Source organism: Peromyscus leucopus, chromosome 1 (genome assembly GCF_004664715.2).
Source record: "Peromyscus leucopus breed LL Stock chromosome 1, UCI_PerLeu_2.1, whole genome shotgun sequence".
In the NCBI taxonomy this organism is placed as follows: Eukaryota; Metazoa; Chordata; class Mammalia; order Rodentia; family Cricetidae; genus Peromyscus; species Peromyscus leucopus.
In genome coordinates this window covers 172,639,388-172,664,896 of record NC_051063.1, presented here as the reverse complement: position 1 = coordinate 172,664,896, position 25,509 = coordinate 172,639,388, and the positions used below count along the sequence as shown (strand labels likewise).

Sequence of the window (25,509 nt, the reverse complement as noted above, 5' to 3'; positions counted from 1 at the left end):
CACCCGAGATGCCTGGTTATAATTAACCCGGACACGTGGTGGCCCCCCCAACACCTGCTGCCTGAGCCCCCCCATCCCAGTGCCCGGGTCTTGGGCTCCATAGACACGGCGGAGAAGCTCGCTCTAAAAATAACCCTGTCCCCGGTGGATCCAGGGCCGGGGGCAGGCCGAGGGTGACCACCACTTGCCCTCGGCCCAGGCTCGCCTCCCCTCGAGTAGGTTTTCTGCTGGCTTCTTCCTTTGTCAGTTCCACAACGGTGGGAGCGGCCGGTGCCGGGGCTCCTGGGGTGAAACTGCACCTGGTTCTAGAACTTTGCCGTGGCCATTGCCATCTCTGCAGCTGGGTGACCACAGGCCTGTGTCCTCCCCAGGGTCCGGGGGCCCTTGGCTCTCACTGCAAACCCCCCCCCAGGTGCTGCAGGATAGCGATGTGGCTCCCCGGGAAACAGCACCTGCCTGGCGCGCATGAGGTCCCGGGTTCTGAACCCCAGCTACAAAAGATGGCACACACCTGGAATCCCAGCAACTTGCGAGGCTGAGGCAGGGTTTATCATGAGTTCAAAGTCACATAGTAAGAGCCGGTCTCAAAAAGCCAAAATAAGTAAATACGAAAGTGAAGTCAGGCATGTGATCCTACTTGGGAGGCTGAGGCAGGAGGATTGTCACAAATCTGAGGCCAGCCTGGACTATATTATAGTGGGTTCCAGGCTAGCCTTGGCTACAGAGTAAGACCCTGTTTCAAAAACACAAAACCAAACTGGAATGGATCTCCCAGCTGCTGGTTCTCAGCAAGCAGTGGGGCCCAGGGGAGGGTGCTGGGTGCCCCCACAGCTGCAGGGGCCTGAGGCACGCTACAAGAGGCTCAGGGGGCCAGGGCTCCTACGTGCCTGGGACACTCAAAGTATTCCTGTTCCATGTTCCCGGCGGGGGGCCAGCTGTCCCCGGCCAGCTCGACTCAGCACTTGGTCTGGGAACCGGGGAACAGGCCAGCAGCCCCTGGGGCAGCCCATACAAGGCCATGGGGCCGGGCACACAGCACGCCTGGGTTGGGGATGGGCATGGTGCCCGGGCAATGAGCTGAAAGCTCAGCTGCCCTCGGGGGCTCCCCCCTGGGGACAGCCCCTCCTGGCCAACCACACCCCGACGGCCCCTCTATATAACCCAGGGGCTGCGGGCTCTGCCCCCGGGTCAGCATTCCCTCCAGGACAGCGACAGCCTCTCCCGAGCCGCCCAGCCAGGTAGGGCCTGCGGGGAGCCACGGGGTGGGGGACGGGCAGTCCCAGGGTCCGCTCGCCCGGTAGTGTCATGCTTGTGAATTCTGCAGCACAAGTTGTGGGGACAGACGTCCCCACTGAGGTCTCAGCAGCTGCCAAGTGTCCCCCGCTTGCGAGGCAGGGCCGACTGGGACCAGCGCTGAGCAGAATTTATCCTCGGAAGGAGGCGGGTGTCTCCATGATACCTGTCAACTCTGTTGCCCTGTGGGTCTGTGTTTCGTCCCTGTGACCTTGGGCCTCACTGTCCCCGACGCTCTCTCGTTGGCTGTTAAGTTTTAAGGATCATGACGTTTATTTTGTGTGTGGGGTGGGGGACCAGGTCACAATGCCCATGTGACAGAGGTCAGAGGGTCTCTCCTTCCACCCCGTGTGGGGATCAAACTCAAATTGTCAGTGTCTTGTGATGAGCTGTGTTACAGTCCCCTGGCCCTCCTGAGTCCCTTTGTCTGGCTGTCTCTGGGATCTCGAGGGTGTGACTCCATGACTCAGTTTACCTTGTGATCTTAGGGAGTCTGTGATGGGTCGTGTTGGGGGATCCGAGGGTGCTTGACTTCTGTCTCTGGCCTCAGTGTCTCCTGGGGTGTCCATGACATGCTGTGGGGGGGCACCTTCTGAAGGGAGCGGTCTGGGCTGGAAGCCCAGAGTGTCCTTGAGCCCCGGGGCCTGGCCCTGTGTCCTGGCCACCCCAGCCCACCTGTCTCTATGCTGACTTAGTGCAAGGCGAGCCGGCATGAGCGGAGGGGCAGGTGCGGTGGGGGATGGGGAGCATCTAAAAATAGCCACCAGGCTGCAGCTTCAAGGGCTTTGGGTCTCTGTCCTGCCCCACCCCCCTCGCTCAACTTGGTCCGCCTTTCCCCATTGCCTTCCAGCCCTGATCGGAGGCACGGATGTCCCCCATTGTCAGACCTGCAGGGGTCTAGTAATAAAAGGCAATAAAATAATAACAATTGTAATAAAAGTGATAAGTCTGGAGAAAGGGCTCCAGCAGCATACAGTTTGCTTTGTGAGCAGCAGGACCTAGTTCAAATACCAGAATCCACGACTCTTAACAAAAACAAACAAAGAGTTGAGCCAGGCAGTGGTGGCACAGGCCTTTAATCCCAGCACTGGGGAGGCAGAGGCAGGCAGATCTCTGGGTTCAAGGCCAGCCTGGTCTGCAGAGTGAGATCCAGGACAGCCAGGGCTACACAGAGAAACCATGTCTCGAAAAACGGAGAAAAAAAAAAAAAGCTGGCTGTGGCCTGGAATATCTGTAATCCCATTGCTGGTAAAATGGGACAGATGGATCCCTGGGTCTCGATGGCCGGCCAGCCTAGCTCCAGGCCTATGAGAGACCCTGCCTCAAAACAAATAAACAAAACCAAAAAGACAAAGTTGACAGCCCCTGAGGTCACCTTTTAGCCACCGTTCGAACGTGCACAGCCATGCACAGGCATGACCCCACATACAAATGAACACGTAACAGTAGCCGCTAGAGTCCCGGCTGTGGTTTCATGCCAGATGCCAGATCCTACCAGCCACTCCAACTCAGAGATCTGCCTGTCCCATGGGAAAGCCTCGGTCCCCAGGATACAGACGTCAGGGGGGTCCAGTCACTAGCCTGGGGCCACACAGCAGTGATTTAGGAATGTGCATTTGGAGCAGGGGCCCTGTAGACACCCAGAGGCAGAGGGACTCAGAGGTGGGCATCCTGGACCTGTCCTATGCCCTCACCTGGACTGATTTGGATTGGGACTCTCAATGGAGCCTTTATCCGTTCTCTCAGGGGCACACATACAATCTCTCCTTGGGACCTCACAGCTTGTTGGCATTGGTTTTCAACTTCTGTGAAAAAACACCACAGCCAAGGCAATTTAAAAAGGAAAGCATTAATTTAGGGCTCACAGTACCAGAGGGTTAGAGTCCATGACCATCACGGCGGAGAGCGTATCGGCAGGCGGGCAGGCAGGCACGGTGCTGGAGCAGTTGCTGAGAGTGTCCATCTTTATCCACAACCAGGAGGCAAAGAGAGCCACCCCCACTGACAAACCTCCCCCACAAGGCCACACCTCCCCATCCTTCCCAAACAGTCCCACCAACTGGGTACCAAGCATTCAAATGAGAGCGTGTGGGAACCATTCTCATCCAAACCATCACAGACCCCAGAGCAATAACTGAATAAGACAATGCGTGTCATATGCCAGGCACTGGCCCAGGTGCTTTACCTGTCCTCAGATCCCTCCAAAGAGGTGAGCACTGTCACAGCCTCCACTTTATAGATAAGGAAACAGAGACTCAAACAAGTTGCTCAAAGCCACACAGCTTGTCGCAAGACGAAGAGCTGAGATGCAAACGCGGGCCATCAGATTCCAGACCCTTTGCTCTTTTTATCCATTTTATTTATGGAAAGGCAGGGTCTCACTCTGTAGGCCAGGCTGGCCTTGAATTCACTGCAATTCTCCTGCCTCAGCTTCAGGGCCATCATGTCCAGCCAAGGCCTCTCTCTATTCAGTCCCCCTGGGTTAAGACAGTCCCATGTAGCTGGGGCTAGCCTCCAACTCTCTATGTAGCTGAGGATGACCTTGAACTTCTGATCCTCTAAGTGCTGGGATTACAAGCATGAGCCTCCATATCCGGTTTTGCTGGGAACCAAACCCAGGGTCCTGTGCATGCTGGGCATGCGCTCTGCCAACTGAGCCCCAGCCCCCAGATTCTAATTTTTTTCTTTATCACCATACTTCTCTGGCTTGGGACAAAAGGTCTCACCCTCTTTCCCAGCTAGAGAGACTGGGTCCCTAGGACGGTCACCCAGCCAGAACGTGGCCACATCAGGCCAACTTAGGCTGGGGTTCTCGGGGAGAGGACTCCTCCCGCTTCAAGCGCCCAGCAGCTGGGTACTTGAGTCTGAGCTCACCATCCCCTCCGCCTGCGCAGGGTCCCCCAAGCCGCCACCATGCCGTTCGGTAACACTCACAACAAGTTCAAGCTGAACTACAAACCCGAGGAAGAGTACCCCGACCTCAGCAAGCACAACAACCACATGGCCAAGGTGCTGACCCCCGACCTCTACAAGAAGCTTCGCGACAAGGAGACCCCTTCCGGCTTCACTCTGGATGATGTCATCCAGACTGGGGTGGACAACCCAGGTGAGCCTATACTGGGACAGACAGACCAGAGGGACGGAGGCCACTGGGCAGACTCCTGCCTCTCCCGGGGAGCCTGGGCTCCTTCCCACCCTCCCTTCCTTTGAGTGAAATCTAGGACTTCCTGCATGGTAGGTAACTAGTCCACCACTGAGTCACACCCCCAGCCCCTCACTGGGGGATTCTAGGCAGGGGCTCTACCACTGAGCCATACCCCAGCCCCTCACTGGGGGATTCTAGGCAGGGGCTCTACCACTGAGCCACACCCCCAGCCCCTCACTGGGGGATTCTAGGCAGGGGCTCCTCCACTGCTCTGCAGTCCCCACCCGTGAGAGGGTCATTCAAGCCTCTTACCTGGATCCTTTGTGGAGGTGAACTGTTTGAGCTTTTCTCCATTTTGGGCTGAGATACTATGATTTGGGGACTCCAAGGAGCACTAACATCTTTGGTCCCATTCACCTGGACCCTGAGATGGCTCTTTTTCCCATATTGGACACCTACATCTGTCACATGCCTAAGCTTCCGGCGCTGACCTCACCCCACCCCGCAGGTCACCCCTTCATCATGACGGTGGGCTGTGTGGCCGGTGATGAGGAGTCCTACACGGTCTTCAAGGACCTGTTTGACCCCATCATCCAGGACCGCCATGGCGGCTACAAACCTACAGACAAGCATAAGACCGACCTCAACCACGAGAACCTCAAGGTCAGTGACCCCCAAGAAGCGGGGCAGGCACAGAGGTGGGGAGACAGATACAGACAGAGGGAGGGCTGGAGAGATAAGCACACCCCCAGGAAATGGGACCCCAGCATCCTGAGGGTAGGAGGGGGTGGTGGGCAGTGAGGCTGGGTGGGGCGCAGGAAGCTCAGACCCAACTTGGGGACCTGGAAGAGTCTAGGGGAGGCCCAAGGGGGCCTGGGGAGACCCAGGAGGAAGTGGGGAGATCCGGGAGGACATGGGGAACAGCCGGGAGGGCTGGGGACACCCTGGAAGGTTTGCAGTGAGACTCAGAGCACCTGGAGTGAGAGCCCCACCCACGGGATTCTTGGGGAGACCAGGGCTGGCCAGGTCTGCCTTCCCTGACACCCCATCGCTCCCCAGGGCGGCGACGACCTGGACCCCAACTACGTGCTGAGCAGCCGCGTGCGCACTGGCCGCAGCATCAAGGGCTACACGCTGCCCCCGCACTGCTCCCGCGGAGAGCGCCGCGCCGTGGAGAAGCTCTCCGTGGAAGGTGAGGTCCCCAACAGCTGCGCCCGGTTCCGGTTCCGCTAGAGCTGGCTTCGTCACTAGGAGGCTGGCTGCATTACCTGTGCTCCGAGCATCTCACACTGAGGCGGCCTGGGAAGTCCTGCACTCAGCTACCCCGGAGTCTTCCTACTCATTGTTCACGCATCACTCATTCACTCATTTACTTGATGATTCATTAATTCAGCAAACATTGTTGCAGCTGAGATTTCTCCAAATGGGTGAGGCGACAAAACCGGGAATCTGGCAAGTGTGGCGGAGAACCCACAGAGGGTTGCTCCTGTTAGCTGGCCTGGGCTTGGCACCCTACTGAGGCAGGAGGATCAACACGAATTGAAGGCCAGCTTGGATTCATAGTGAGACTCTGCCTCAAAAACAAGAAATCGCCAGGCGGTAGTGGCACACGCCTTTAATCCCAGCACTCAAGAGGCGGAGACAGGCGGATCTCTGTGAGTTCAAGGCCAGCCTGGGCTACCAAGTGAGTTCCAGGGCAGGCTCCAAGGCTACACAGAAAAACCCTGTTTTGAAAAACAAACAAAAAAAGAAAGAAAGAAAGAAAGAAAAGAAAAGAAAAAAGAAAGAAAGAAATCTGTGCAGGCCAGGTGGTGGTGGCACACACTTTTGATCCCAGCACTCTGGGAGGCAGAGGCAAGTGGATCTCTGTGAGTTCAAGGCCAGCCTGGGCTACAGAGTGAGATCCAGGACAGCCAGGGCTGTTACATAAAGGAACCCTGTCTCAAAAAAACAAAACAAAACAAAACAAAACAAAACAAAAAAAGAAAGGAAGGAAGGAAGGAAGAAAAGAAAAAAACCCAAAATCAAATGTTTATAGTCGTCACTGTAAATTTCTCTTTCTCTTGTCTAATTGAGACAGAGATTCCCAGTGTAGTCCTGACTGGCCTCCAACTAGTGAACCTCCCGCCTCAGCCTCTCAGATGCTAGGATTACAAGTGTGTGCCCTTAGCTGGCACAAGGTGTAAATTCTACAATGGCTTTTTTTTTTTTTTTTTTTTTTTTTGAGGTAGGGTCTCTCTACAGAGTCCTGGAACTCACTATGTAGATCAGGCTGGCCTCGAAGTTACAGAGCTCCGCCTGCCGCTGCCGCCCATCCCTAGAGAGGCCACTCTTAAGCCCTCTGTGATTGAGCCATGCATAGGGAGTTGGAGGTCGGGTTAGGCGACAAGATGAGGCTTAGTCTCAGAAACAAACATCATAAAAGCCAGGTCCAGGAATCACACGCTCTTGCAGGTAGACTGGGTGGGAGGGTCTGCTTTATGTCCGTGGGGACATGGGCACATGGGGGGACACGGTTTAGATGTGGAGTGTGGGTGGTTTGGAGACCCCTTTGATGTCCAGGCTCAGGGTGTCAAGGGCAGCAATGTGGGGTCCTTGGTACCCCAGCTGAGGCGAGACAGGATGTTGATCGCTCTCCTGTGGCCCGCCCCTCAGCTCTTAACAGCCTGACAGGCGAATTCAAAGGCAAGTACTACCCTCTGAAGAGCATGACGGAGCAGGAGCAGCAGCAGCTCATCGATGACCACTTCCTGTTTGACAAGCCTGTGTCCCCTCTGCTGCTGGCCTCAGGCATGGCCCGAGACTGGCCTGACGCCCGTGGCATCTGGTGAGTCCCTCTCCTGGTCCCTCCACTTTCTTTCCAGCCCCCCGGCCCTTCTCCATCAACTGAGCCCATGACCTTGCCTTCTAACCCTGCCTAGCCCTGGTCAGGTGTCATGGTTCAGAAAACTCGGACCAAAGAAGCACAGTGAGGCGCTTTCATCAGCCAGGCCTCCTGGCATAGGCCTCTCATTCCAGCCACTGGGGAGACCTAGGCAGGAGGTTCCCAGCTCAGGGCCAGCCAGACTACAGTGAGTTTGAAGCCAGGCTGGGCCTCAAAATAAAAATTGAAAAGAAGCAGTGGTGGCACACGCCTTTAGTCCCAGCACTCGGGAGGCAGAGGCAGGTGAATTTCTGTGAGTTCAAGGCCAGCCTGGTCTCCAAAGCGAGTTCCAGGAAAGGCGCAAAGCTACACAGAGAAACCCTGGCTCGGGAAAGAAAAAAAAAACAACCCTGAAGACAGTTGAAATCTCAGAATCCTGGCATGCGAAGCTTGGGATCTGCAGATAAACATTGTCCATATGACCTTGTGGTCACAGGAGGTGCATTGCCACCGTATCCTCTGCTGGCTCCGCACTCACTCTGTTGCCCAGGCTGGCCTCATACACCAGCTCTTCCCGCCTCAGCCTTCTGGGTGCCAGGATACCCGGTCGGTGCCCGGAAGGCGAGGAGTCAAGCTGAGACTGAAGTTTTGCAGACGTGTGACTGGGAACCAGGTGCACCTCATTCATGTCCCCCGGTGCCCAAAGGGAGGGACTGTGTTTGGACAAAGGAATGCATTTACTTTCCGGGGCCGTGGAACTCCTGCTAACTTCTGGGGCTCGGGTTGCCCCTTCTTAGGCACAACGACAACAAAAGCTTCCTGGTGTGGGTGAACGAGGAGGACCACCTCCGCGTCATCTCCATGGAGAAGGGGGGCAACATGAAGGAGGTCTTCCGCCGCTTCTGCGTGGGCCTGCAGAAGGTGGGTGTCTGCCCCTCCTCGGGGACCTGGGACTACATCCTGACCGCAACACCCACTTTGTAGAGTCACGCCCCTTCCTAGACCCAGCCCCGCCCTTCCAAACCACCATGCCCAGTTCCCAAGACTCCTTCCTCGGGTATCAACAGGCTTTCCCCCACCCACTTTCCAATCTCCACCTCTTACCTACATACACACACACACACACACACACACACACACACACACACACGCACGCACGCACGCACGCGCACACACACAGAGACCAAGCTCTGCTCTTTTTGATTCCACCCCTACCCATCTCCCCAAGAAGGCCCCAACCCTTCCCCAACTCAGACACCCCTAACCCATCCTGCCAACTTTCTTAATCCCAGCCCTAGCCTGAACCCCACCTTTCAGAACGCACCTCACCTATTTTCGAAGCCCCGCACCGCCCACCCCGTGCCCAATCTAAGCCCCATCCCCACACCCAGGGTCTGAAGCCTGCCCCCACTTTTGCCCTACGCCTCTCTCCAGAACTCCTCCGGGTTGGTTCTCCACTCCCACCCCTTGGTAACCCCACGCCCACCTACATCCTAACACCTGTCCCTCAGAAACCCCCCCCCCAGGCACCAACCCCCGATGCCCTCTCGCCCCCCCCTCAGATTGAGGAAATCTTCAAGAAGGCTGGTCACCCCTTCATGTGGAACGAGCACCTGGGCTACGTGCTCACCTGCCCCTCCAACCTGGGCACCGGGCTGCGCGGAGGCGTGCACGTGAAGCTGGCGAACCTCAGCAAGCATGCCAAATTCGAAGAGATTCTCACCCGCCTGCGTCTGCAAAAGCGCGGCACAGGTATGGGCCGCATCTGGGGAGGGGGCACCCCTGCAAGTTCCGGGGTCAAAGCTATTTGATGTGCATTTTACATAGGTCCCTGACCCTTCCGTGGGGCCTCTGAGTCCCAACCAGTAAATGGAGTGAGGCCAATTGGACCACAGGCAGCCATTCACTGTTAACCATCATGTTCTCTCCCCCCGCCCCGGGGGCCACCCCACACACAGAGACAGTCACTGTGGTTGGTTTGAAACTTGCTTTGTAGACCAGGCTGGCCTCAAACTCTCCAAGTCATAGAGTCTATGTCCCAGAACTCACTCTGTAGACCAGGCTGGTCTTGAGCTCACAGAGATCCTCCTGCCTCTGCCTCCCCAGTGCTGAGATTAAAGGCGCGTACCGCCACACCCGGCGTATTTTAAAAATTAAATTCATTTATCTGCGTGAGAGAGGTGAGTCCCATTTCACGACACTTGTGCGAGGTCAGAGCACGGCTTCAGCTCTCTCCTTCCACCATGTGGGTCCTGGGAATTGAACACAGGTCGGTCGTCAGTCTCATCAGCAAGCATCTTGACCTACTCAGCCATTTCTCATACCGGCCTGTACTATAATTTCATGTTGGATGGTCGAGCGAGGACCTCACCATAAAATCCAGGCATGTGGTCCCCAGAATTGAGAGCCGGTGACCTGTGTACAGCGAATCCCCGTTTCAGGCGTTTGCAGTGGGGCACAGGGGCGTCCCCGCACCTCTGCTCCCTGCTCATGCCTCCGTGGCCTCTGCTCCGGCGCAGGTGGCGTGGACACGGCTGCCGTGGGCGCCGTGTTCGACATCTCCAACGCCGATCGGCTGGGCTCGTCCGAGGTGGAACAGGTGCAGCTGGTGGTGGACGGCGTGAAGCTTATGGTGGAGATGGAGAAGAAGCTGGAAAAGGGCCAGGCCATCGACGACATGATCCCTGCACAGAAGTAGGCGCCGCGCCTGCCTCACCGGCCCGCGGTGGGCATCTGGAGCCCCGCCCCCGGAAGGTCCAATCAGTGGGCTTTGTCCTCTGGCTTCTGGCCAATGAGAACCCGTCTCTCCGGAGCCCCGCCCACCAGCTGGAGCTCCGCCCGGGCGCTCCCGAGCGCATCTGGAGCGCACGCTGCTTCCCCATGCCCAGCCTCAAATAAAAGTCCGTGGTGGCCTTAGCTGTGAGTGTGACAGCTACTGCGGGAGAGGGAGCGGGGACTCAGGTATCCGGCCGTGGCTTCCCACTTAGGCGTCTCGTTGGTTTCCTGCCCTGTCTTCCGCCCTCTCTAGCTGCACGGTTTTTTGTAGTTTTGATACAGCCTTTCGTGCAGCCCAGGCTGGCCTCGAATTCCCTACGTAGCTGAGGATAGCTTTGAATTTCTAATCCTCCTGCCTCCACTTTCCAAGTTCTGAGGTTAGAGGAGTAAACCACTGTACTTGGCTCTGTGTGTGTGTGTGTGTGTGTGTGTGTATGTGTGTGTGTGTGTGTGTTATATGCACTTACTATGTAGCCCAGGCTGGACTCAAACTTGCATTAACCTCCTGCCTCAGCCTCCTGAATCCGGGATGGCAAGGCAGACTCACCATGCCCTCTTCGCTGGCAGTTAGTGGTGAACTCGCCAGGTGAAAAGTACTCGATGTATTCGCCCGATGATGGGAGTTTGGTCCCAGAACCCGTGTCAAGGGGGAAGGAAAGAACCGACTCCCCAAACTGAGTTGTCTTGACAAAGGTGTTCCCTTCCACATCGTATACACAAATAATACATAATGTGGAATAGTTAAAAAAAAAATCTGCCACAGTCCCCTTCTGTGGTTGGTGCTCCTTCAAAGTCAGGGTAGCCCAGGTTGGCCTCCAACTCACTATAGAGTCAAGAATAACCTTGAACTTTTGGTTGTTTTGTTTTTGAGACAAGGTCTCTTTACATAGTCATGGCTGTCCTGGAACTTACAATGTAGACCAGGCTGGTCTTGAACTCAGAGATCTGCCTGCCTCTGCCATCCAAGTGCTGGGATTAAAGGCAAGGAGCATCTGTTGACCTTGAACTTCTAATCATTTGGCTTTCGCTCCCTGAATGCTGGGATTACAGGTGTGTGCCACCATGCCCTGCTGGGGACCTAATTCAGGGCTTCCTCCTTGCCAGGCGAACCCTCTGCCAAATGACCTTTGACTCTTGCTCTCCATGCTCATCCACTCCCACCTTGGCTGCAGGTCTTTGCCCGAGTTTCTGCTTCCAGGTGGAGGGTGTGGGTTGGACCTTCACTAGAAAGTCCTTTAGGTTGGGAATCTTTGGTCCTAGGGAAGAGCCAGAGGGCATGTGGGAGGGCAAGATTTTGAGACTGAAAGGGGTAGGTAACAGAAGTCAATTATTGCCAGACACCCCAAGCCCCTCAGTTAGGAGGTAGATGCAGTTGGATTTCTGAGTTTGAGGCTAGCCTGGTCTACATAGCAAGTGTCCTATACCTATAATTCCAGAACTTAGGAGGTGGAGGCAGGAGAATGAGGAGTTCAAAGCTAGCCTTGGCTGTGCAGCATTTGAGATCAGGCTGGGCTACATGGGATCCAAAACAACCCAAAAGCTAGGCACTGCAGCAGGTATCCGGAACAGAAGCTGAGGAGTCACAGAGACGCTCTCAAAATAAAAGGACACGGGTTGAGAGCCCCTAGAGGTGGGCACAGTAGTAGCACCCTGTAATCCCAGCACAAAAGAGGCTGAGGCTGGAGGATTGCCAAAAAGTCCAAGGGCACTCAGAGATAAATAGTAAGACCAGGTCTTAGAGAAGGAGAGCTGGCCAGGCTGTGGTGGCGCACACCCTTAATCCTAGCACTTGGGAGGCAGAGGCAGGTGGATCTCTGTGAGTTTAGAGGCCAGCCTGGTCTACAGAGCGAGTTCCAGGACAGCCAGGGCTACACAGAGAAACACTGTCTGGGGGGGCAGGGGGAAAGGTAACTCAGCTGTCCAGTACACTTGCTTGTCCAGCTGAGGACATGGGTTCAGTCCAGCACTAACATCACATCTCACAGGTACCTGTAACTCCATCCAGAGTCTCCAACACCTCCTCTGGCCTCCCAGGCGCCTGCCTGCACACAGCACAAATAAGCTCACACAGAGACACACAAAACAATTAAATCTTCAAAAAATTAAACCAAGTCATTAGAGATTAAGAAATTCAGCCGGGCAGTGGTGGCACACACCTTTAATCCCAGCACTCGGGAGGCAGAGCCAGGTGGATCTCTGTGAGTTCGAGGTCACCTTGGTCTACAGAGCGAGATCCAGGACAGGCACCAAAACTACAGAGAAACCCTGTCTCGAAAAAAAAAAAATTCATGTTCTGCCTTCAGCTTGAGGTCCGGGGCTGTCTGTCCCCAAGACCTCATAGGATGTCTGAGATAGAGGCTAGGTGACAAGACAGCCTGCCAGATACTAGACCGTCCTGGGCAATATCATCCATTTGAAAACCTCACTGCTGGTCCTGGCTCCACTCACAGCCATCATTATTATTATATTGTTGGTTTTTAAGACAGGGTTTCTTTGTGTAGCCTTGGCTGTCCTGGAACTTGATCTGTAGACCAGGCTGGCCTCGAACTGACAGAGAGCTGGGATTAAAGGCGTGCATCAACACTGACCCCAGCATTCAGTCATTATTGAGGACAAAGACTTAAGAGAATTTGGTCTCATCTGTCACCTGTCTGCTTTGCCTCCTGAGCCCCTCCTCTCAGTATCCACCCGCTGGCCCACCCCATCCCTTCCTCACCCGCCCAGCTCCCAGCTTCTTGCCCCGCAGACAATCTCACCACGGCTTCCCACTGCCCTTGAACACAATATCCAGACAGCCCTCTTCTGGGATGCAGTTCCTACCAAGGCAGGATTGGGGCTGTCCCCACAGAAGACACTCTCTGCAAGTTAAAGGCTAGCCTGGGCTACATAGTAAGACAAGCCTGATGCTTTCAAGTGTCAAAAGCCAAAAATCACTACTTCAGCTGAATTGGGGACATCTGGCAGGGCTGCCAGGGCAACACAGAAGCCTGCTCAACTTCTATTCACAAAACATTGTTTGGTACAGTTGTTTCACGTATCTCAGGCTGGCCTCAAACTCTGTGTATCCCAGGATGCCCCTTATCCTGTCTCCACCATGCTGGGATTACAGGCCAGTTTTTTTTTTTCCTCCTCCCCCAGACAAGGTTTTGTGCATAGTCCTGGATCTCACTCTGTAGCCCAGGCTGGCCTTGAACTCACAGAGATCCACCTGCCTCTGTCTCCCGAGTGCTGGGATGAAAGGCTGGGCCAGCCCTGTCAACAGGACTGACTTTTGCAGAATAAGGATGGAACCTGGCACCCCACCAGGCAAGCACCGCACCACCGGAGCCACAGCTACAACCCATGGAGTGTCTTCGCAAACCCTTTCCCCTGGGCCGTCTGGGTTCTGGTTACACCAGCCCCCCCCCCCCCCAACAGACGGGCTCTGTACTCGTGTCCAGAACTGGGCCTGGCGAGGAGTGGGCACCAGCCATAGAGTGTTTATTGAATACATGTGTTACTGAGTAGGAAGAGGCTGAGTCCAGTGTAATACAGCGGAGGGGAGCAGGTGACCGAGAGGAGGGTCTGACAGAGTTCTGCTCTGCCCTCTTCCTCGGTCACCCTTGACCCTCCAACCCCACCGTTCCCATTCTGCAGATGAGATAACCAAGGCTCAGCAAGCAGAACCACAGGTTGGGGTCAAGTCCCCAGCTCCCTGGCTCACCTGCAGGCCAAGGGCCGGGAAGCAAAACCCCAGGTCGGCCGGGGAGGGGTTCGGGGGCCAGAGGGACTCTCCTAGTATTTATTGGGTAACAGGCTGCAGATGAGGAGCTGACAGAAGGGGGGGGCAATAACTTAAAAACCGGAGTGACAGCGGCAGCTCCCCGAGACCTCTGCAGAGGGACAGGAGTATATACAGGGATTTGTACAAAGTGCCCCGCGCCAGCCTGGGGCAGGGAGGGGGTTCGAGCATAAGGGGAGGGAGGGGAAAGTTCTGCCTGTGACCCCCCCACTCCCTGCACCCCCAAGGTCTGTCTCCAGTCATTATGCCTGGCAGGTCTCCCTGAATGGGAGAATTTCCTCAGTTTCCCTTTTCACTCCTGTCCCCAAAGTCTCCTCAGGCTCCCTGCAGCAGAGCAAGGTGGGGGGGCACTAGAGGCCCCAGGAGGGTACCAGCTCCCCCTGCCGAGCCGTATTTTATCATTGTCATGTGTCCCACGATAGCCAAGAGGACTGTCTCTGTCCACCAATCTAATCCAGGGAAACTGAGGTCAAGAAACGGGGCTCCCTCTCTTCTGTCCCCTTACCCTCTTGGGGAAGTGAAAGGTCCCAGAGAAAGAGGAAGGGACCCAGGCTGTGATGGCGGCTGTGGTGGCGGTGGTGGTGGTGGCTCAGAGTTCGAGGTCATTGGAGATGCGGGTGACGAGGGTGCGGAAGGCCAGGGCGGTGCCCGCCACTCGGCGGAAGAGGACGCCCCTGAGACCAGGCCGGGGCAGCTGGCACACCTCTACTTCGAAATGGGACAGGGGCTCGGGCCCGCCCGCACCCCCGTGCAGGCAGGCCAGCAGGAACGGCTGCGGCTGACGGCACCGGCAGCGAGCGGCTGCGGTGGCTTGTCTCAGGGCAGCCATCAGGGCCTCAGGAGGACGAGAGCTGGTCAGCTTCACACTCCAGGGGAATCGGAGCAGCCGGGGGGCGGTTTCCGCTTTATCCCAAGGTAGATTGCAACTGAGGAGGGGACAGGAGTGGTCAGACAGGGCAGAGGACGGGTCATGCATCCCCACCCCTACATGCACAGGGACACAAAAGTGCCACTGAAGATTGTACTTCCCAGCCTCCCTTGCAGCTAGGTGCACACACTGAAGATTGTACTTCCCAGCCTCCCTTGCAGCTAGGTGCACACACTGAAGACTGTACTTCCCAGCCTCCCTTGCAGCTAGGTGCACACACTGAAGACTGTACTTCCCAGCCTCCTTGCAGCTAGGTGCACACACTGAAGATTGTACTTCCCAGCCTCCCTTGCAGCTAGGTGCACACACTGAAGATTGTACTTCCCAGCCTCCCTTGCAGCTAGGTGCACACACTGAAGATTGTACTTCCCAGTCTCCCTTGCAGCTAGGTGCACACACTGAAGACTGTACTTCCCAGCCTTCCTTGCAGCTAGGTACACACACACACACACACCCCATCTGTGGGCTAAGAGGAAGAAATTACTATCATTTCCTTCACAAGACTAGGTGGGCCTGTGACTCATGTCAGCAACAACATGGGTCAAAAGACAGCTGGCCTCTAAGGGACAGGGTTGTAAGAAATGGATTCAGATGACAAGTGACCCAGTTACCTTAGCTGTGTCCCATTTTTTGGAAGAGGAGTTTGTGTGGTTTTGGCCTCCCAAGTGCTGCTGCACCTGCATCCTAACCAATATCATTTTTCTGGTGGTGACTGTTTCCATAAGGAACCAACATTCTCACTCAGACCACAGATTAACAGGGTCTCATTCTATAGACCAGGCTGGCCTCAAAATCACAGAGATTTGCCTGCCTCTGCCTCCCAAGTGCTGGGATTAAAGGAATGTGCCACCATGCATGGCTATATTTTATTTTTCTGACACAGGATCTCACTGTGTAGCCCATGCTGGCTTCAACCTCCTGAGTCATGGAATGGCATCACAAGTGTCTTCTAGCAGGGCCCTCTCATCTTTCTTTGGTTTGGGACAGTCAATGTTCCGGCCAATAAGTGTATGTCAGGTATGAGCATATGAAAGCTGACCAATCAGTTCTCTGAACTCTTCAGGCCACAGGCATTGGTTTACAGACAGACATGTCACCCACACCCAGCCAATGAGACATCCTAGATGATTCTGAACTGGTGGTGTGTCAAACTAAGCAGAGTGGTGCAAAAGTAATGCTGCCTGCTTTGTAAATAAAGTTTTATTGGAATATACCTGTACAAATTTATTCTTTTCTCATTGTAGGGGCTGGAGTCTAGGGTCTTTGGCAGGCTGGGTAAGTACCCATCACTGAGCCACACCCCAGCCCCTCACTGGGGGATTCTAGGCAGGGTCTCTACCACTGAGCCACACCCCAGCCCCTCACTGGGGGATTCTAGGCAGGGGCTCTACCACTGAGCCACATCCCAGCCCCTCACTGGGGGATTCTAGGCAGGGGCTCTACCAATAAGCTACATCTCAGCCCTCTATCCCCAAATTTTGAGTCATGATCGTATTAATTTGCCCAAGGCTGACTTTGAGCTCTTTATAGTCTGAGTAGGCTTTGAAATTGCATCCTCCTGCCTCAGCCTTCAAGGTGCTGGGATTGGCAGGCCTGTGTGACCACAGCCAGCATGGACATAACATTTTATCATGACACAGTGTATCTATTTGTTTTTACAGAGGCCGTGGCTTCCTTTGTCCTAGAATGGCAAAACCCAGGAGGAGTGACCGAGAGAGGCTTCCAAAAATGTTACAGGCTGGGTCTGTGTGGACACTTAGCTATCCCATGGCTGGATCTGCCTACATCCTGCAGGCAATGGATAAAAGATGTGGGTAACAGATAAAAGGTGGTGATACTGGAGGGACCTGGGCTGCAGGTGGGACAAAGCTCAAAACACTGACAACTATGGGAAGGTGCAGAGGCAAGATGCGGTGGAAATGAGTCTCAGGACAGGTGGAAGGGCCCCAGAACATTCCAGCAAGTTGGCTTTCAGAGCATGAGACGGGGCCTTAGGGTGTGTGCAGGCAGGCAGGGTGGGGACCACACTCACCTTGTGACCTCAGGTCCCCCGATTCTCTCAGGTTCGTCTGCGACCCTAGCGGAGGGGGGAGGGGCAGAATGTAAATCTGGACATAAGCAAACCCCTCCCCCACCCACTGCCACCAGAATCCAGGCAGCCAGCCCCCAGGCTGCAGCTCAGCTCTCCCGCTTGCTGGCTGCTGGGAAAGCTGTAGTCTGGATTTGATCCCTTCCATCCAGAGTGGGGTCCGCATGTAAATGGTTAGTGTAGGTTGGAGGAGAAATACTGAAGGATTTGAAAGTTGAAAAAAAAAAAAGAGGCAGGCAGACACACCTACATAGAGAAAGGTGCAAACACACTCACGGTCACAGACACACACAGGCATTCAAGAGACAGACACCTTCCTTAGTGGGTTCTCCACCACTGAGCCACACCCCCAGCCCCTCACTGGGGGATTCTAGGCAGGGGCTCTACCACTGAGCCACACCCCAGCCCCTCACTGGGGGATTCTAGGCAGGGGCTCTACCACTGAGCCACACCCCAGCCCCTCACTGGGGGATTCTAGGCAGGGTCTCTACCACTGAGCTACACCCCCAGCCCCTCACTGGGGGATTCTAGGCAGGTGCTCCACCACTGAGCCACATCCCAGTCCCTCACTGGGGGATTCTAGGCAGGGGCTCTACCACTGAGCCACACCCCAGCCCCTCACTGGGGGACTCTAGGCAGGGGCTCTACCACTGAGCCACACCCCAGCCCCTCACTGGGGGATTCTAGGCAGGGGCTCTACCACTGAGCCACACCCCAGCCCCTCACTGGGGGACTCTAGGCAGGGGCTCTACCACTGAGCCACACCCCAGCCCCTCACTGGGGGACTCTAGGCAGGGTCTCTACCACTGAGTCACACCCCCAGCCCCTCACTGGGGGACTCTAGGCAGGGGCTCTACCACTGAGCCACACCCCAGCCCCTCACTGGGGATTCTAGGCAGGGGCTCTACCACTGAGCTACACCCCCAGCCCCTCACTGGGGGACTCTAGGCAGGGGCTCTACCACTGAGCCACACCCCCAGCTCCTCACTGGGGGATTCTAGGCAGGGGCTCTACCACTGAGCCACACCCCAGCCCCTCACTGGGGAATTCTAGGCAGGGGCTCTACCACTGAGCCACACCCCAGCCCCTCACTGGGGGACTCTAGGCAGGGGCTCTACCACTGAGCCACACCCCAGCCCCTCACTGGGGGACTCTAGGCAGGGGCTCTACCACTGAGCCACACCCCAGCCCCTCACTGGGGGACTCTAGGCAGGGTCTCTACCACTGAGTCACACCCCCAGCCCCTCACTGGGGGACTCTAGGCAGGGTCTCTACCACTGAGTCACACCCCAGCCCCTCACTGGGGGATTCTAGGCAGGGGCTCCACCACTGAGCCACACCCCAGCCCCTCACTGGGGGTTCTAGGCTAGTGATGTACAGCTGAGCCACGTCTTTCCTCCCTCAAACACCCTGTTGGCTTTATTCTTTTTGCAGTTTTCAGACATGTTATCCTTCTTCTATATCCTGGCTAGCTTTGAACTTGGGATCTTCCTGCCTCAGCCTCCCCAGTGCTGAGATTGCAAGTCTTCCTGTCAGTCTCAGTAACTCACGCCTACGTGTGTCACCTTCTGTCCCCTATTAGAAGGGCGGCTCTGTCAGCGTGGGGGTATTTCACATTGGGTAGCCGTGGCCATGTGAGGCACACAGTAGGTGCTCAGGAGTAACAGAGACAGGGAATGGCAATCCATGTCTGAGTGACACTCTCAAAAGCATTTCCACCGCAAGGTCCTCTCCGAGTCCCCGGGACCCCCTTGGAAGTAGTTTCTGTGGTCACCAGCCTCATGTTGCAGCAGAGGACGGGAAAAGCTCGCTCTAGGTCCCTCGGGCGAGCTGACACCGCCCCACACCTCTGCCCCACACCTCTGCTTTCTTCCACTCCACGTACAGACCCTGTACCTCGCTCCCACCCACAGGGCTCCTCCCGAGGTCACACACACACCCAGTCAACCGTGCGACAGAGAGGTGGAGACAGAGCAGAGCGGGACTTACTGATTTTGGATCCCTGGGGCAGAGAGGCGCCCGAGACACAGCGGTTAGAGTTCTGCCGTTTAGAGGGATCGAGGGTAACCCTGTGGGGTACGGAGGTGGGAGGGCGACAGGGGGTGCAGAGGACCAAGAGGTCAGGTGTAGGAGGCGAAGCAGAGAAGACAGGTTAGGCCCCGCCCCCGCCCCGCCCACACCCCACATCTGCCGCAGCTCACCTTCGGGTCAGTTTGGAGGTCAGCTTGGTGAAGAGGTTGGTGGTGGGGCGAGGCCGCCCGGAGGGCAGGGGTGAGGCCTCGTGGGCCAGCGTGGGTGAGGCTGGGGGTCCATTCTGCACACCCCCGCCACTCCCGCCCCCTGCCCTCCGGTCTCGGACCTGGCCCCCGTGGAAGGTGCTGCGGATGGTGGAGCCCCGAGCCAGGCGGCTCCGCTCTCCCGATGGGGGAGCCAGGCTGTGACTGGAGGGGGAGGCAGGGGGCGCCCGTGAGGTACCGGAGCTGTGGGCAGAGAAAGACGAGTCAGGGTGGGGCCCAGATTCACCCCTCCAGATTCTCGCACCCAAGTTCTAACCGGACCCGACCCTGCTTAGCTTCCAGACTGTAACACCAGACCTGCAATGTGTGGGTCCCCGGGGCCCTCAAGCTCAGCCCGGATCTCAGAGGCTACTTCGCCTCCCCTAGAATGCACCTGCCCCTTCTCTCCGCGTCCACACCGTTAGGCCAGCACCAGTCGCACACACAGCCTCCAGCTGGAGACTTTTCCAGCACTCGGGCTGCAAGGAGGAGTCACGTGACTGCCTCCACCCGGGAGGTTGCCGGCAGCTGTTTGTACCATTTCTGGGCCATGCCCTCAAAGGCACTGCCGGGAGCCTGGCAGTTGGCACAGCCGCCTCGGACCCTGAGCAGGGGCCCGCACGCACGCACACGGGCAGGCCCGGGAGAATCTGTTCTTAGATTTGTGTCTCAGAAATCGGATCCTCCATCGTTCTGAAGCCACGGCCTTCTCTACAGCTCAGCCCTGTTCCCTGTCAGAACTTGGCATCTTAGGCTGATCACAAATAAGGATCCTGGAATCCTTGGCTCCTTGACTCGCCCGCGCGGCTGTGTAACTTCAGACAAGCCACTTAACTTCTCTGTGCTTTGTTTCGTCTCAGCTGCAAAATGGGGGGATGAGGACCTATCCAGAATGCAATGCAGTTGGTAGTGATGAGCCAGTCTCTGGACATGGTCGGGTCAGCCAGAGAGCTGCTGCTTGATGAACCCCCGTTGTTAGTAATTTTTTTTTTAATTTAGTAACTACCAAATAATCTCCTTGTCATTAAATGTGATCTACAGACTAAATCCTGGAGAAAGGATTATGGGACCTGGGAGCAGTTAGTGCCAGTCCCATTGCGAGAAGAGAAACGTGAAATGTCCCCCGTTAACCCATGACCCAGTGCCGAGCAGTCCCAGGTTCACACGGACACCCACCAAATCATAACACACATGCATTCAGAGCAAGTCCCACAATGCACTGGGTACCAGCCAACACTGTGCCCAAAGCTCGGTAGGTGAGAATTGTGTTTGGTCTGGATGGAGCCAATCCACGTTCCCTTTTCCCCTTCCCTGTCCTTCAAAAAAAGTTGTTTTTAATTTTTTTTTTTTTAATGTGCCTGGGTGTTTTGCCTGCATGTATGCCTGGGCACCACGTGGACCCGGTGCCTGCAGAGGTCAGGAGAGGGCATCGGAGGTCCCGGAACTGGAGTTAGAGAGGGTCCTGAGCCACCAGTGGGCACCAGGCATTAAACCCGGGTCCTCTGCAAGAGCAGCCAGTGCTCTTACCACGGACCATCTCTCCTGCCCCTTTCTTTTTATATTGAGAAAGGATCGCACATAGCCCAGGTTGGCCTTAAACTTCCGATCCTCCTCCTGCCTTCTCCTTCCAGAGCTGGGGTTACAGGCATGTGGCACACCCTCATCCCCCCCCTCCAGTGTAGGGCAGGCACCAAATCCAAGGCTTTGGGCATGGCAGGCAAGCGCTAACCAACTTATCCACTTCCCCTGAACTCATTTAAAACAAAATGAAACAAGATTTCATGTAGCCCAGGCTAGCCTTGAACTACCTGCGTAACCAAGGGTGATCCTGAAATCTGATCTTCCCTTCTCCTCCTTCGTGTGCTTGGCGCCATGCCATGTGCGTGTGTGTGTGTGTGTGTGTGTGTGTGTGTGCGCGTGCGTGCGCATGTGCGTGTGTGTGCGGCCACTCACTTCCTATTCAAGCTCCACTTGGTTCCCACGCTCGTGGGTGGAGGTCAGGGCTACCTACCTCCTCAGCACTGAGGACTGGTTTACCACGTGGGAACACCTTCGACGGTGACATCTGCCCATAAAGGGCAGGGGGATGCTGCTGGGCACACCCACACTGCCATGTGTCGGCTCTGATCATCAGTGTGTGTGTGCGGGGTCGAGGGTGGCTCACCCACTCCCTAGGTTCCCTTTCATCCCCGGCCTCGGCCTCACGTACCTGTTTTCTTTGCCATTTGGCAACAAGGACGGGCGCTCAGCCCCTGGTCGCTCTGTGCACACGTAGGTGTTTCTTCGGGTCATCATGCTGGGGGGGAGGTTGTTCTGTGGGAGACACAGCAAGGACAAGAGGTGAAAAGATGCCCCCCAGCCTCCTCACACCTTTCTGCATTCTGCCACGACATATTTTTCTTTTAAAAGATTTTTTTTTAAAAAATAAGATTTATTTATTTATTATGTATACAGTGTTCTGTCTGCATGTGTCCCTGCAGGCCAGAAGAGGGCGCCAGATCTCATTGCAGATGGTTGTGAGCCACCATGTGGATGCTGGGAATTGAACTCAGGACCCCTGGAAGAGTAGTCAGTGCTCTCAACCACTGAGTAATCTTTCCAGCATGAGTTTTATGTTTTTAAATAATTTTTTTTTGAGATAGGGTTTCTCTGCGTAGCCCTAGCTGTCTTGGATCTCACTCTGTAGACCAGGCTAGCCTGGACAAATTCAGAGATCCGCCTGCCTCTGCCTCCTGAGTGCTAGAATTAAAGGTGTGTGCCACCACCACCTGGCTCAAATGGTTTATTTGTATTTTATGTGTACTAGTGTTTTGCCTGCACGGATATCTGTACACCACTTATATGCAGTGCCCTCAAGAAACCAGAAGGAGACGTCAGATTCCCTGGAACTGGAGTTACAGAGGGTTGTGAACCACCATGTGGGTGCTGGGAATCCAACCCAGGTCCTCTGCAAGAGCAGCCAGTGCTCTTAGCCACTCTCTCCAGCCTCCTTTGTGAGAGGCAGTGGCTCATGTACCCCAGGCTGAGAATGAACCTCTGATCCTCCTGCCTCCACACCAGGTGTGGGATGAGAGGTCTGTGCAGCCTGCCTGCGGGCTAGGCAGGCAGCTACCAGCTGAGTTACGCTTCCAGCTCTTTCCACTTTCTCCTCCAGGACTTCCATGGGACTTGTCACCTGCTCAGAACAGTCCTCCTGCTTCCCCAACACGCTCCTACAGAACCTTGTTCCCGGCGGCTGCCAGCACCAGCCCAGGGGCGCCCCTCTCCACCCTCCCCCCACAGAGCAGCAGGCACTTGCCATCCGGTACCCTTTTCCAAGGCTTGGCTAAAGCTTAGTGGTGAAGGGCCCTTGCTGCTCCTGCAGAGGACCTGAGTTCGATTCCAGCATCCACCCCCAGTGGCTCACAACTGTGAATACACTCCAGCTCCCGGGTGTGCGTGGTGGGGATGGAGGTGTCACACGCCCCCTTCTGGCCTATTTTGGTACTGCAGGGATGTGTTCTGCCCTGAGCTATGCCCTCAACCCTGAGGTTAATTCTTTAAAAGTTAACAAGAATTCCAACGTTCTCCTTATTCTTTTTGTATTTATATTTTTTTCCTTTTTCTTAGACAGATTTCTCTAGGCCAGGCTGGCCTGGAACCCATAATTCTTCTCCTTCTGGACTCCCGAGTGCTGGGATGATAGGCATGCGCCCTGGGCCCAGTTTGGGGGACGACTTCTGTGGCATAGGGCGTGCGTGCGTGCGTGCGTGCGTGCGCGAGTGTAGGAGGGAAGGAAGGGCGAGGATGCACCGTACGTGTGTGTGTGTCATTTGTGTGTGGCGCATACGCGTACGTTAAATAAACCAAGATCACAGAGTGGGGGGGGGTGCCTGCGATGAGGGCAGGATCTCAGCAATGGAGGTCGGGGTGGCCCCTGCATCCCTCCCCACCGCCCCCGCCACTCACAGGGGTGCTCATGCTGTCCTTCCGCCGCTCGGGGATCTCTGCCTTGTTGGGGTTGTGGGCACTGCTGACCATGGGGCTGGAGGGCGGCAGCCCTCGGCTCCCGCTCCCGGCCGCGCTGCAGCTGGCTTTCCGGCCCGGCAGCCGCTCCTCTTTGAGCTCCGTCTCCCCGGTGCTGGTTGGGCTGCGCTTCGGGTGCAGTGGGGCGGGGGACGGGCCACCTGGTGGGGGGCGGGACCAGTTAGAGCCGAGCTCACCAGGGACAGGATCCTAGGGGTCCCCAGAACCTCAGGACACTTCATAATAGCTGCAGGGTTTTTTCCCTTTTTTTTGGGGGGGAGGGGTGTTTTTCAAACAGGGTCTCTCTGTATGGCCCTGGCTGTCCTGGAACTCACTCTGTAGACCAGGCTGGCCTGGAATTCTGAGATCCTCTCTCCTCTAATCAGTGCCAGGATTAAAGGTGTGCGCCATCACCCCTGGTTGGCTACATTTTCTAATGGGTAGTGTTTTGGCTTCACAGTCTGCCTCAGTGAGTTTCAGGCCAGTCTGGTCTACACAGAGAGCTCCAGGCTAGCCAGGGCTACGCGGGGAGACCTTATTTCTAAAAAAAAAAAGTTTTGGTAACAGTGACTGATGGTCAGTGTCTACAATCTAGAACAACTCTGGGGAGTCCAGGGAGGGGTGGTCTAGATTAGTTTGCCTGTGGGCATGTCTGTGTGTGTGTGTGTGTGTGTGTGTGTGTGTGTGAGAGAGAGAGAGAGAGAGAAAGAGAGAGAGAGAGAGAGAGAGAGAGAGAGAGAGAGAGAGAGAGAGAGAGAGAGACTTTCATTCTGTCAAGTGCAGTGGGAAGCCCCGCCCCGGGGGGCCAGCACCAGTCCCTGGGATTCGAAGCTGCAGACTGAGCTGTGTAAGAGTGGAGAAAGTGTGCTGGGCGCTAACACACACCCACACCCACACACCCACGGGCGCATTCGCTGCTCCGTGCTCCTGACTGGACACAATGTGGCCAGCTCCTGAAGCTGTGACATCCGCCCCATGACAGACTGTAACCCGGAGCCAAATAAACCCTTCCTTCAGCTGCTTTCCGAGACCACTTTCTCACAGCAACAGTAAAGAAACTAAGTTTCAGACTTCCGTGGAAAGCCACATCAGCTTGGAGTAAGGAGAAGGCAGGCTCTCGGCAGCCCCAGCTACAGAGCGCCAATCCTAACCAGACTCTTACCAAAGCTCCCTCTCTGACAAACAGGCTAAGGGGTCCGGCTACCATTTGGACCACACTAACAGTGTGCGAGATCCGTAAACTCAGAGGACAAGGAAAAGCAGAGATGAAGACAAACTCAGAAAAACTAAGAGGACGGAAGAAAGATTATCATCTGCGTGGGGTCCGAGTGTTTTTCTAGATGCCAGCCCTTTCCCGGCCCGCCTCTGGACCCATGTTGTTTGTGAGGCAGGCTCTCACGCGGTCCAAGGTGCCTGGCATAAAGAGTCGGCTCAGTGGACCCAGGTTCGATTCCCCGCACCCACATGGCACCTAGCACCTCCTTCCCTCTGGAACCAAGCTGTGAGACTTTAGCAGCATCACTGTAGGGGTAGATATTAGAGCGAACAGCTGTTTTTCGGGAGGCCTCTGACCTTGAAGAATCTTTGTGGAAAACAGGGATTGTTTTGCTGAGGGGGCTTTCTCTGCAGCCAACCCACGACTTTGGCCACAAACGCCTCAGCACACCGAGGTTCTCACTGTGTATGGCAAGCGATACAGAATAAAGAACTAAAGTCACGAGGGCATGCGATGCGCTCCTTTAGTAAGACATGTAGATTAGATTATGGACCTTGGTGTGAGGAAATACTTTGTGTAACTTTCAGTCAACACGCCTTTGTACGGCTGCTGTTCGGGGTTCAGTCCATCGGAGAGGCTGGACCTTCCTGCTGCCACACAGGTCTTAAAATTTCATCTTGGAGTGCCTTCTTTCTTCAACTGACCTACGCTACACGGTGCACCCCGACGCCAGGTGACATGGCCCACTCGTCACCCCACCACCGGGAAGGCTGAGGCAGGAGGATGGTGAATTTGAGGCTGGCCTGGGTTATCTAGCGAGATTCCCGGCTCCTCACACAATCTATTTCCCTGGCATCTGTAGGTGGCTTCAGCTGGCTCCGGATGGCGGCCAAGGCTGGGCCAGACTTCCGGGGTGGGGGCACTCACAGAAGTCGCTATGCCGGCGTTGGCGGTGGTACGTGGAGGAAGAACTCCGCTGCCCTTTGTTGTGGCTGCTGCCCTTGCTGGAGCTCGTCCCGTTGGTGGTGTCGCTGGGTGCCCGCACCCTTGCCAGGGCCAGCCCTGGGGCACCCCGGTCCCCACCCTCCTGCAAGAGGAACCACGAAAGGCACCTCAGCCCTCCGTCCGAGCTGCCGGC

At 55.9% G+C, this 25,509-nt stretch overlaps 2 protein-coding genes across 3 annotated transcripts in view; one reads left to right on the top strand and one right to left on the bottom strand.

The window, feature by feature from the left end:
• The first annotated feature begins 1,130 nt into the window (after nucleotides 1-1,130).
• Ckm (creatine kinase, M-type) lies at nucleotides 1,131-10,217 on the top strand. The gene is made up of 8 exons (XM_028893874.2): nucleotides 1,131-1,238; nucleotides 4,188-4,399; nucleotides 4,947-5,101; nucleotides 5,498-5,630; nucleotides 7,094-7,265; nucleotides 8,099-8,222; nucleotides 8,864-9,053; nucleotides 9,821-10,217. The coding sequence occupies exons 2-8, from the start codon at nucleotides 4,207-4,209 to the stop codon at nucleotides 9,997-9,999; spliced, it is 1,146 nt and encodes a 381-aa protein (XP_028749707.1). The 5' UTR covers nucleotides 1,131-1,238; nucleotides 4,188-4,206; the 3' UTR covers nucleotides 10,000-10,217.
• Nucleotides 10,218-13,506: 3,289 nt separating this feature from the next.
• Nucleotides 13,507-25,509, bottom strand: part of Mark4 (microtubule affinity regulating kinase 4) — a 34,771-nt gene continuing 22,768 nt past the window's right edge. Inside the window, exons 12-18 of one of the 2 annotated variants that reach the window (XM_028893840.2) lie at nucleotides 25,299-25,458; nucleotides 23,099-23,316; nucleotides 21,360-21,463; nucleotides 19,076-19,354; nucleotides 18,864-18,943; nucleotides 16,818-16,862; nucleotides 14,439-14,783 (exon numbers count right to left, since the gene is read on the bottom strand). In XM_028893840.2, the coding sequence (XP_028749673.1) occupies nucleotides 14,719-14,783; nucleotides 16,818-16,862; nucleotides 18,864-18,943; nucleotides 19,076-19,354; nucleotides 21,360-21,463; nucleotides 23,099-23,316; nucleotides 25,299-25,458 (951 nt within the window). In that variant the 3' untranslated portion in view covers nucleotides 14,439-14,718. Of the gene's footprint in view, nucleotides 14,784-16,817; nucleotides 16,863-18,863; nucleotides 18,944-19,075; nucleotides 19,355-21,359; nucleotides 21,464-23,098; nucleotides 23,317-25,298; nucleotides 25,459-25,509 lie in introns of both variants that reach the window. The other variant, XM_028893839.1, reaches the window with a different exon arrangement.

What these genes read in the sequence shown, in the direction of transcription:
- Ckm (XM_028893874.2), top strand. Translation starts at nt 4,207, where the DNA reads ATGCCGTTCGGTAACACTCACAACAAGTTCAAGCTGAACTACAAACCC. An exon ending in TCTGCGTGGGCCTGCAGAAG is followed by an intron (nt 8,223 to 8,863) that starts GTGGGTGTCTGC and finishes CCCCCCCCTCAG; the next exon opens with ATTGAGGAAATCTTCAAGAA. An exon ending in TCTGCAAAAGCGCGGCACAG is followed by an intron (nt 9,054 to 9,820) that starts GTATGGGCCGCA and finishes GCTCCGGCGCAG; the next exon opens with GTGGCGTGGACACGGCTGCC.